Below are 12717 nucleotides of genomic sequence, written 5' to 3'. Positions count from 1 at the left end.
TTTTCCATTGACATAGCAATATCATAGCTTGTTTTATGCATCTTGAGTTTTTTTCTAATAGCACAATTTTTTTTACTATATCAAATAACGGATTCTGTGTAACATCATATTGCTTCTTTGTAATTGCTTGGTCCTACTCCTGATCATACAGTATTCCCAGTCATTGATCAGTTTTATTTCTTTCAACACTGTTCACTATTGTGACTGCCCAAATTATGTAGATAAAATGGATATTACTTACATTCATGTTTGGCACTGTACAAAGCGAGGCCAAGGATTTACGATCTCGGGTGTCAAATCTACCATCTGTCATCACTATTGCCACTTTGTGGGTGAGTATGGAGTCCTTCACTGTTTGCTTGGCAAAATCTAATGCTTCTCCTGTGAATGTGCCCCCCGCCATCCACTGCATGTTCTTTACAGCACTGAAACAACAAGAGCAAGAACATATAAAATTTACAATAATGGAAGATAAACCACAGAATAAAGAAGAAAACATAAAAAACCAAGACCCCCCACTGCCCAAAAAATTTATGTAGAGCTATTGTATGCACTGTATATGAGAACTGTTACCTTTTAAACTGGGCAAGTGTTTTAATGTTGGGATTGTCTGTAGAAAGAAGCTCTTGTTTCCCTTCATGACTGTACTGAATGATCCCAAAACGATTAGCACCAACTTCTTTATTCTAGGAACGAAAGATCAATAAAATACAAGATATTGTAGAAAATAATATATTGTATTCACCATTGTTACATAGAAAAAAAATTGTGATTGTATGCTTTGCATGCTACGCAACAACAGCACTGCACCACTAGATGTCGTTCTTCATCTATTCAACTAAAGAGAATAAATAAGTCCATGGACTGTCGTAAACTAAGCATACAGTAGAATAGTTTACAGTAAAAAAAACAACTCATAAAACATTTTCACTAGGGCTTTGTTTCTGTTTTGCATCCTATGTTCAATGCAGACCTCCCAGCTCTGAAAAAAAAAATATAAATCTCCCTACCTATACGAAACATAATGGATGCTATCATATGCCATACTGCTGCATGCATTTCATATTGACTATTATTGGAAAAATATACCACACAGTATACATTTTTTGTGAAATTCCTTTGTATTGAAAAGTGTATATGACACTATTGTTACGTTATGCGCTTCGGCCGCACACGCTGGCCATGAGCGCATGGTCCTGTTACCTGCTGCTGGCAAGGCTGGGACTCGCATTGCGGGACGTGCCCGCATGCAAGCCCCAGTCCGTCACTCGCCTGGTGCTTCTCCTGCCCCCGCCTCTGCCTCTCTGCTTCGGCGTGCATGTCCCCGTCCTCTAGGGCGTGCGCGCTGGAGCTTTAAGATTTAAGGGGCCAGTGCACTCACTGTAATTCACCTGTGGCTCATTGATAAATTCCTCCACCCTCCTCACTTCCCTGCCAGATCTTTGTTGCCTTCTGCCTGAGAGAAAGCATTCCTGAGTATTGTTTTGCCGTGTATCTGATCCTTTGTTCTGTGACTTGACCTTACTCCTCTGCCGCCTGGCTACTGAACTCCTGCTACGTCCTGACTATGCTACTGTGCCGCCTGCCTTGACCTTCTGCTATCCTGACTACAAGCTGCCTTATCCCGCCTGTGCCTCGCATCTCCTCAGCCGCCTGTGTGGTCGAGCGTGCCAGGGGTAACGACCTGGGTGCTGCCTGCCGCAGTAAGTCCATCCCGCTTTGTGGCAAGCTCTGGTGAAACCCAGCGGCACCTTAGACTCCGCTCCCTGGTACGGTCCAAGTCATCTGCCACACAGGTCCAGCGGATCCACATTAACCAGAGTTCCTGTCTTCTGAAACGTGAGTGTTACAACTATGTTTTTCAATACTGTGAAAAATGTTATATTAAAGGGGTTGTCTAGCGAAATAAATAACCTGTGTTTGTCATCATATCAAAAGGTATAGTGAAGTAACTTACTTATATAATGTTATTAACCATACTGCAAAGATCTCTCCATATTAGCTGTGCTTCCTCACTTGTAGCTGTGACGTTGTGTTACACTCTCTGAAAGCTGAGATTCTGTTCCCCCTGCCCCTTCTGTCTGCTAAGGACAAGACCATTGATGTGAAGAAGGGGCGCTCATATTACTTCTCATTAGATTTTAAGGCAGCAGGAAGCATTTCTCAGGTAAGACAGTATTGAGCCCAGTCTGAATTAAACAGCTGTGACTGAGAAAGGTCTCCACCTGCCTTAAAATCTAATGAACAGAAATATAAGCTCCCCCTTTCACATCAATGGTCTGGTCCTTAGCAGACAGGAGTGGAGGGGGAAGCAGGGAATGGAGCTCTGAATGTGACCTGATGTTACAGCTACAAGAGAGAGAGAGCAAAGCTGATATGGAGAGATCTGTGCAGTATGGCTAATAACATTATATTAGTGAGTTTCTTTATTATACTTTTTAGACACCATACACAGGTTGTTTCTTTTGTTTCTTTTTCCATAAACCACCTAAAATATACTAAAAATATTTTTTGGGGCATACATTGGGTCCTATGGGCATTGGTAGCATCATTCACTAGGAATTTTAATCCCTTACCAACTTCACCCATATAATTTTTAGAGAAGTAATTTTTTTTTCTTGCGGGACAGACTGTACTTTTTAATTGTATTCTCTATTACAAAGCCAGAAAAAATTGTAGCCCAAAATAAAAATTTAAAAATGCAGTTGCATAATTTTGTGGGGCAATCATTTTTCACCATTCAGTAAAACTGACATCTGATGATTATTCCGTGGGTCAGTAAGATAAATTTACCAAATTTGTATAGTTTTTGTTCTACTAGCCTTACTATTCCCCATGGGGCATTTATAAGCAATCGTACAAGTGCTTATATAGATCAATACAATACATATGTATTGCATTGATCTATGCAGTGCATTATACTGGTAGAGCCTGCCCAGCCAGCCCACAAAATTGATTTGTCACATCAGCCACACAGGCCTAGAGACCACTTTGGACTGCTATGACAACTGGACACACTCTGCAATTACATCAGGAGGTGCTGAATAGGCCACAGAAATACCAATGACGCACCCCAAAACTGTGTAGATGCTGTGATCTTGTAACTATACCTCATGGTTTGAGAAAGGGCTAATTCATCACTCCCAGCTAATAACATTTACACAAATATAAATTTTTTTCCAGTTTTTTTTCAAGGGTTTATGGTATAAGAAAATAAAATGTAATTTTTAATTCACACAATTTTTCGTAGCCCCAAGTGCAATTTTTCTTTTATTGCAGCACACTTTAGAATATGTGCACATCAGCTTTCATTCCGCTCGGCGGGACATTAGAGGACAAAAAACAAATACTGCAGGCAGTAATTTTTTTCTCCGCTTAAAAATTTCAAAACAACGGTCACCAAACCGACAATTAGATAGACCTCATCAACATACCATTCAGCTCAGTATTTGCCACTTGAACAAACTCCCGAATGGAGTTCTGAATGCAGATGTGTAAGACCTCTTGATATACTTTCTCATATAGACCATTTGTTAAACATGCATACATACACTGATACAGAATAAAAAATTTAAAGGAAATTAATTCTCTTTTACGTATATTCTATTACTGTGCACTATACCATCTTTGTGGTTTGCCTGGTGATTTTGGTGATCACACGTAGGATAAATTCCTTCTGCAGAGTGAAGTTATTGAGTCCCACACTTTCAGAACTGTCCAGAATAAACAGCAGCATGACTGGTCCACATGGACATTCTGTACAAAAATATCAATAGATTTAAGGCTGGGAAAAGTTCATCATCATTGTTATGATTATATTGTAAGAGAGGTACTCTGGAGGTCTGTTTAACTGTGCATATAAATTTCTACAGCTTTGCAGTTTCTCTAAATAAAATTTTTCTGGTAGCTCTGTGCTACCATAATCTCTAGTGCAGAAAGCCCCTTCTGGCCATGTTGGGACTTACTTGTATAGAATCTCCTAAGCAAGCTTGCTCATATTCAGCTGTTATGATGATCACTTGCTGTTGTACACTGCTACCCAGTGATCTTGTCTGTAGGGGGTCATTAGGGGATAGGTGTGTAGCCTGTTACGAGTAGTGCTGCGGTCAGACGCACTCCTGCCCCGTCCTCCCGTGCTGGCTCTGCTGTGGTTCGCATCGCGGGACGCGCCCGCATGCGAACGCCGGGCTGTCATTCATCTCCCCGCCTCCTAGGGCTTGCGCGTGCCGACTTCCTGTAATTTAAAGGGCCAGCGCACCATTGATTGGTGCTTGTCTGGTCCTGACCTTATTTTACCCCGCACTTTCTCTTGACCCCTGCCGGATCTTTATGCCTTGCTGCCTGAGAGAAAGCGTACCTTCTGCGTGTTCTGCTATTCCGTGTACCAGTTCCTTCAGCTCCATTCCCTGACCACGCTACAGTGCCGCCTGTCCTGACCTTCCAGCCTGTCCCCGACTAGCAGTTTGCCTCATCTTTCTTGCACTTCGTTACACCTCAGCAGCCTGTGTGGATGAGTCGTATCAGGGGTAGCGATTTGGGTGCGGCCTGCCGCTGCAAGTTCACCCCTCTTTGCGGCGGGCTCTGTTGAAAACCAGCGGCACCTTAGACTCCGCTCCCTGGTATGGCCCACGCCATCATCCACACAGGTTCAGCGGATCCACTTTACCATCTGTCGTTACATAGCCGAGCTGAAGCAGGGGATTGGCAATCCCCTGCTTTAACACTGCTACATGTTGATCTGCTACACACAGCAATAACCTGCAGAAAAGATCTCTGAGTGTAGCAGGGGATCACTGTGTGTACAGTAGCTAGGGATTGGCGTGTAACAGTTGAATAGCAGCAAGTTTGCCTAGGAAATTCTATGGGAGTATCCCTGACATAGCCAGTGAGGATGGAAACACTTAATAAAACATTAATATGAATAAGTAGGGGTACCAGAGATAAACTAATTTTAATGTGTCAATATGATGCAAGTAGATAGAGATATAAATTTAATAAAGTCCACATATGAAAATACAAATATGCAAACATGAATTTAAAGGGTTTGGTGTAACTCACCGCAGCAAGCTGCAAAAGAGAAATGAAGAATAGCATAGTTATTTTCTTAGTAATACTGGAATAGCGTGGAGAACTATGAATATGAACAATAGATTAAATAATAAAGTCAGCAGTGAAATAGCAAGAAATAAATTGTGGCAGTGCAGGTTCCAGCAACTAATGAGAGGAATCTGGAAATATCATTATATATCTCAGTTTAAAGGGAACCTGTCACATTGAAAATACAGTTTAGTCTGTAGGCAGCATTTTATAAAGTAGCAAAAGCCGAGAAAATTGATATACATCTTGTTTGGACAGATACAATATAACTAGTAATTCATATAAACCACTTCTCATCCTGGCCATAGAATGGGTCCTACTCAGTGATTGCACCAAATTTTTGAAAAAAAGTCCCTCTATAGGCGCTAAACCTCGGTAAAGAAATCACAGATGCAAGATGGTAATAATAAACATATAGTTTAATCACCAATGACGCGTTTCGGGTTTAGGCACCCGAAACACGTAATTGGTGATTAAACTATAAGTCTATTATTACCATCTTGCATCTGTGATTTCCTTACTGAGGTTTAGCGCCTATCGAGGGACTTTTTCCACAATTTGCTGCTACCTAATTTGGACGGATTGCCATCTGTCTGCACATCCCTACGGCCAAGCAATTCCTCTGGACTTCACTGCAACTTCGTAGCCACTGAGTCTGGGTGATATGCGCATTTGTATTGCGCTCCAGGTGAGCATAATACATTTTACCTATTATTTATCATTGGAATAACACACTAGGCGCCTTTTTGTGGTCCCTTTTTGTTTTCTCCCATTTGCCTACTCAGTGATTGACAGTTATCTTTGTATGCACACTTATACACTGTCAGTCACTAAGTAAAACCTAGAAATGAATAAAAAAAATTGTTATAATAAATCATTTCCCCAAAAACTGTTTAGCTTCTTTACGAGCTGCCTAAAGACTGAACCGCATTTTCAACATGTGAGGTTCCCTTTAAGCAACCTAATGAATATTTGCTGTGAAGTAGGGATTCACAATTAAAACAATACATAAAGACCCTGATTTACAATTGTGGACCCAATTTTGTCGGGTTGCATGCTACAATTTGGTGGTGCCAGAATAAACCAAAATGAAAAGGGGTGAGTTTTTATAACCTGACCTATTGACTACTGAATTCACAAAAAATCTTGTGAATAAATGGCTGGAAATTCCCACCAAGATAAAGATAGTCAGCACTTTCCCGATCTGTGTGTTCCTGAATCATGTGTGTGGAATCATGCAAGCCTGAAACAACATTCCACACTAATAAACTCCATAGTATACAATATGAGTTATAATGTTTACATGCAGTTTGAAGTGGGTATCAGAAACATATGTAGCAGAGTTTGGTAGTGCAGAATAACAGGCTATTAATTGGTTCCGCTCATTGTGGTGTTATACTTTGACAGAAGGTTTCGTAATTTTATGATGTACTGTATTAGAGAGAAATACCTCCTAGAACAGTAGTTACTGTAGCTTCAAAGGCACATGTACAGTATCTATCATCTCTGAACTCTCTCTACCCCACCACGCCAGGCCCGGACTGTCAAATGGCCAGGCAGATTCCCAGTGGGTCTCCCAAATGGTTAGTCAGTTGGCTGCCATGGCTGCCAGTGCTACATTTAACTATAAACACATTTTACAGTTAAATTCAGCGCTTCTTTGATGGAGCAAAGAGCCATTGGCTCCTTGCCCTGTCAATCACTTGTGCCCACTGGCTGCATTAAGTTGGTCACAAGAGGCCGAACTCTACTCTTAATTTGCCTATAGATGCCATGGCCTTGCCTCACTGTTGCTGTATTCTCTAGTCTATCCCCATTTTTATCTTGTATTATTTTTGTTAATCGTGTATGTAATTCATAGTGCCAATAGATTTTTATTCTATCATGTATTAATGAACTGTTATTAATTAAATATTACATTTATATTCGTGGCCAATCTATAACTTTTCATGGGTTTACATGCTACTAAACTTTGGTAGCACCTGAAAGCTGTCTAAGGCTGCATTCACACCTCGTTTTCAGCCTACGGTTAGGGGAGGGGAAAACTGGGCGCTCCCGTACCCCAGCCGGACCAGCGCTGAAATCCACTTACTTTAATGAGCCGACCGGAGTCAAACGGTGACTCCGGTCGGCTCATTTTTGACCTGTATCCGGTTTTGTGACCGGATCTAAAACCGTAGTATACTACGGTCAGGAAACCAGTTACAGGTCAAAAATGAGCCGACCGCCGTCACCGTTTGACTCCGGTCGGCTCATTAAAGTAAGTGGATTTCAGTGCCGGTCCGGCTGGGGTACGGTAGTGCCCGGTTTTCCCCTTCTCCAGCCGGATCCGGCAACCGTAGGCTGAAAACGAGGTGTGAATGCAGCCTAATAAAGTTGTATAATAAAATATTTACTTACAGCTCATTCTTTGGATGATGTCAAGTATTTCACACTCCTTAAAAAATAAAAGCAAAGTATTTTTGTGTTTAATGTGAATAACTGGTCAAAGTGAATTTATGAAATGATGGAAAAAACTTCCAAAGAAAATAGAGCATATCAGAAACAAGTAACCTTTTATACAAAATCACTGCAAAACCATAATAATAAAACTGTCTAAAAATCGCCCCCTAAGGAAACAAAAATGTTATGTGAAATTACATTAGACTTTCTTTTTAGTTATGATTAAGGCATTTCTCTAAAAAGTCTTGTATTTTTCAAAAAAGTACCGTATTTTTCGCACTATAGCACGCTCCGGCATATAAGACACACCCAATTTTAAATGAGGAAAATCTAGAATACAATGTAAAGTATAGGTCACAGTGATCTTCAACCAGCGGACCTCCAGATGTTGCAAAACTACAACTCCCAACATGCCCGGACAGCCGTTGGCTGTCCGGGCATGCCAGGAGTTGTAGTTGTAGTTGTAGTTGCCCAGCCGCTCCGGACCCGTCACCGCTGCCCTGGATGTCGCCCTCCATCGCTGTCGCCGCGTCCCTGGGGTGTCCCCGTCGCTCCGGATGTCTCTGCTGCCCAGTATCCTCGCTCTCCGTCGCAGCCATCACATCGCTATGCACGCCGCTCCTATTGGATGACAGGGCGGCGTGTGCGATGACGTGATGACGATGAAGGAGAGCGCCGGCCATGCAGGGGATCCCAGCATGGACAACAAATCACCATATAATAGGATTTTAGTGTACTCAAAACAGATTCACAGAAAAAACACTAAAACATTAAACTTTAATAATTATCCATTTTAAAACGGATCCATTATAGATCCAGTGGCCAACACACAAAGAAAACTTGAAAAATAGAAAAATATATATGTATATATATTGTTACGCCGAGCGCTCCGGGTCCCCGCTCCTCCCCGGAGCGCTCGCAACATCCTCGCATTTGCAGCGCCCCGGTCAGACCTGCTGACCGGGTGCGCTGCAATACCTCTCTCAGCCGGGATGCGATTCGCGATGCGGGAGGCGCCCGCTCGCGATGCGCATCCCGGCTCCCGTACCTGACTCGCTCTCCGTCGGTCTTGTCCCGGCGCGCGCGGCCCCGCTCCTTAGGGCGCGCGTGCGCCGGGTCTCTGCAATTTAAAGGGCCACTGCGCCACTGATTGGCGCAGCTGGCTTAATTAGTGTGTTCATCTGTGCACTCCCTATTTATACTTCACTTCCCCTGCACTCCCTCGCCGGATCTTGTTGCCATTGTGCCAGTGAAAGCGTTTCCTTGTGTGTTCCTAGCCTGTGTTCCAGACCTCCTGCCGTTGCCCCTGACTACGATCCTTGCTGCCTGCCCTGACCTTTTGCTACGTCCGACCTTGCTCTTGTCTACTCCCTTGTACCGCGCCTATCTTCAGCAGTCAGAGAGGTTGAGCTGTTGCTGGTGGATACGACCTGGTTGCTACCGCCGCTGCAAGACCATCCCGCTTTGCGGCGGGCTCTGGTGAATACCAGTAGCAACTTAGAACCGGTCCACCAGCACGGTCCACGCCAATCCCTCTCTGGCACAGAGGATCCACCTCCAGCCAGCCGAATCGTGACATATATTGCTGCATACAGTCCCAATGATGGGTAATAAATGCAGTCTTACAAAAAATAGTAAAATTACACACAGAGTATTGCTCAATCTGATAATATGGTATAATGAATACCTACCTAAAGGGTGGGTAAAAAGGTAGGGAAAAGATGGGACAGGGTGCTATAGGGAAATATATAGGCCAATTGGTGCGTGCGGCCACTACTTAACACTTACCCTATAACCACCCTACAGCTATTCCTGCCGCTAGGCGGAGTGAACGCCCTGATAAGGGCGGCCCCGCTCCGGAACCTAAAGCTAGACCGTCCCTAGAGTGCCCTGATCTAACACAGTGGGGAAAGAGTCTCACTATCTCACTGGGGAGCCCTGTCTGGCTATAGGATAGGGATTGGATACCCTAGGCTATTTGTATTAATATACCAGTCGGAGAGTAGTGGATACTCAGGTAGAGGATATGCGGGGTTACCACCTAGGTTAATCCTACAATGTGGGGTACTTATTTAATGTGGATGCGTCCTATCACCTAGTACTCTTGTATAGGAGATGAAGATATCATATAGAGGAATAGGAAAATATTAGTGTATAGAGATAAGTACTCCACAAGTTGTAAAAAATAATGTCATGCATAGAAATAGCAGAAAATATATATATAGTTGGTCAGAGATTCGATCACTAATACCAAGCTGTCAATACCGCAGACCATCTCAAAACCACAATAGGCCTGATATCACTTATATAATATCTGCATATTGTATAGAAATCAACCTGATGTATATAAAAGGAAAGCTGATACTTATCATATTCTGATTGAGGATATACTCTGGTGTAAAGTGTCAACGCGTTTCACGCCCCCCCCCCCCCCCCGGCCGATGGAGAGCAGGATAAATGTGGACTGCTCATGGCCACAAGCAGTCCACATATATCCTGCTCTCCATCGGCCATCCAGGATTATCTCCCACCCTGACTGCCCCCAGATTGTCCCCTGATGAATGGGGGGGGGGGGGGGGGGGGTGAAACGCGTTGGGACTTTACACCAGAGTATATCCTCAATCAGAATATGATAAGTATCAGCTTTCCTTTTATATACATCAGGTTGATTTCTATACAATATGCAGATATTATATAAGTGATATCAGGCCTATTGTGGTTTTGAGATGGTCTGCGGTATTGACAGCTTGGTATTAGTGATCGAATCTCTGACCAACTATATATATATTTTCTGCTATTTCTATGCATGACATTATTTTTTACAACTTGTGGAGTACTTATCTCTATACACTAATATTTTCCTATTCCTCTATATGATATCTTCATCTCCTATACAAGAGTACTAGGTGATAGGACGCATCCACATTAAATAAGTACCCCACATTGTAGGATTAACCTAGGTGGTAACCCCGCATATCCTCTACCTGAGTATCCACTACTCTCCGACTGGTATATTAATACAAATAGCCTAGGGTATCCAATCCCTATCCTATAGCCAGACAGGGCTCCCCAGTGAGATAGTGAGACTCTTTCCCCACTGTGTTAGATCAGGGCACTCTAGGGACGGTCTAGCTTTAGGTTCCGGAGCGGGGCCGCCCTTATCAGGGCGTTCACTCCGCCTAGCGGCAGGAATAGCTGTAGGGTGGTTATAGGGTAAGTGTTAAGTAGTGGCCGCACGCACCAATTGGCCTATATATTTCCCTATAGCACCCTGTCCCATCTTTTCCCTACCTTTTTACCCACCCTTTAGGTAGGTATTCATTATACCATATTATCAGATTGAGCAATACTCTGAGTGTAATTTTACTATTTTTTGTAAGACTGCATTTATTACCCATCATTGGGACTGTATGCAGCAATATATATACATATATATTTTTCTATTTTTCAAGTTTTCTTTGTGTGTTGGCCACTGGATCTATAATGGATCCGTTTTAAAATGGATAATTATTAAAGTTTAATGTTTTAGTGTTTTTTCTGTGAATCTGATCCCAGCATGGAGCAGACACCTAGGAGGCAGGTAAGGTCCCTCCCGGTGCAGCCGGGTTAGTGTCACTTTCGCTTCAGACGCGGCGGTCAGCTTTGGTCGCCGCGTCTTAAGGGTTAATACAGTGTATCACCGCGATCGGTGATGTCCTGTATTAGCTGCGGGTCCCGGCCGTTGATAGCCGCAGGGACCGCCAAGATAGGTGTGTATTCGCCGTATAGGACGCACCAACTTTCCCCTCCAGTTTTGGGGAAGAAAAAGTGTGTCTTATACGGCGAAAAATACGGTATATATTTCTTAGTTTATTGTTGTCTGTGTCTGTTAAGTGCTGGAAGAATCTCCTGATGTATAATTTACCTATTGAGTTCAATAGCCAAGCATATAGCAAAAGAGTGTGTGTGTAGAATACATCTGACTGTAAGTTGGGATACAGTTGGCCCAACTGTATTAAAAAGTATAGACATCTATAGACATTTTTTTCCTCCAACTGTGTCCTCTGGGAGAAAACAATAAGGCTGGGTTCAGACTATGGAATTTCCAAGCATAATTCTGCTCAGAAATTCTGAAGCACAGTGCACACTATGAAATTTCAACGGCAAAACTTCTGCCACTAAAATTCTGCCGCCAAAAGGATGATCTTGATAAGTCTTTCACCGGAATATTGCTCAGAATACATTGTGATCTATAGGGACCGACAATAGGCACCAGCTGCCCTTGGATTTTTGGTTGGAGATTCTGTTGTCTAAAGTTTCCATCAGGTGACTGCACGCACAGATCTTTACAAAAGCAAACCTGTAAATTAAATTGAATTCAATTGAAGAAAAGCTCTATTTGCTTAGAAGCAATAGCTCTTTAAAGGGGTACTCCGCCCCTAAAACATCTTCTCCCCTTTAGATAGGAGATAAGATGTCTTAGGGCCGGAGTCCCCCTTTAAATCTACAGCCACCAATAGGGAAAAATCAATTGGGAAAATCCTGAAGACTGATTTATTATTAGATTATGCCGGATCTGCAGGCATCTCAGTTGTTTAACTTTATACTGGTATAAAAGGGAAAAGGTGATTTTGAGCTCTGTATCAACAACATTTACATATATATGACATGGATCAGCTTATAGTTTAAAGGATGATTTAAAACTCCATTTTGATAGAATTATAGCAGGAATGCTACCATCACCAGGCCAGGCAGTCAAGATGCATTGTAACGGATATACTGTAGCTGCCTCATATACTATAGTGAAACATTTACTGAGGTTGCGGTTTTTCTTGGTACCCCATTGCTTGTGTTTATTCCTGCTACATTCAGCATGATAACTGTATAGCTTGCTATAAGTGACAATAAGGAGGACTCTCTCTATGGATTGTTACATTTGGCAATTCCTGGTGACTAAGTGATTCAGTAACAGAAGATGTGACAGCTATTCTCCCTGACACCCATCTGCCTAAGTTTCTCAACAACACTGGAGTATCTGAATTCCTGGATTCCACATATATTTTGGCATTTTTTTTATTCTAACATGTTTTACACTAAGTAGTTGTTAATATTTGGTGGCTTGGTTTATTCATTATATCTGGGCCATTAGTAGTTTTACATCAAGCTAATGTTTCCTAGAAGTACACACAATTTGTAAAT

General features: G+C 42.5%; 1 protein-coding gene across 1 annotated transcript in view; it reads right to left on the bottom strand.

The window, feature by feature from the left end:
- LOC130274546 (collagen alpha-1(VI) chain-like) overlaps window positions 1-12717 on the bottom strand; it is a 133656-nt gene that overhangs the window by 18736 nt on the left and 102203 nt on the right. Inside the window, exons 28-32 of the mRNA XM_056522987.1 lie at window positions 7498-7534; window positions 5059-5067; window positions 3623-3756; window positions 574-686; window positions 242-425 (exon numbers count right to left, since the gene is read on the bottom strand). Of these exons, the coding sequence (XP_056378962.1) occupies window positions 242-425; window positions 574-686; window positions 3623-3756; window positions 5059-5067; window positions 7498-7534 (477 nt within the window). The remainder of the gene's footprint in view (window positions 1-241; window positions 426-573; window positions 687-3622; window positions 3757-5058; window positions 5068-7497; window positions 7535-12717) is intronic.

This window comes from Hyla sarda, chromosome 5 (assembly GCF_029499605.1).
Source record: "Hyla sarda isolate aHylSar1 chromosome 5, aHylSar1.hap1, whole genome shotgun sequence".
In the NCBI taxonomy this organism is placed as follows: domain Eukaryota; kingdom Metazoa; phylum Chordata; class Amphibia; order Anura; family Hylidae; genus Hyla; species Hyla sarda.
This window is presented reverse-complemented; position numbering and strand designations above follow the sequence as displayed.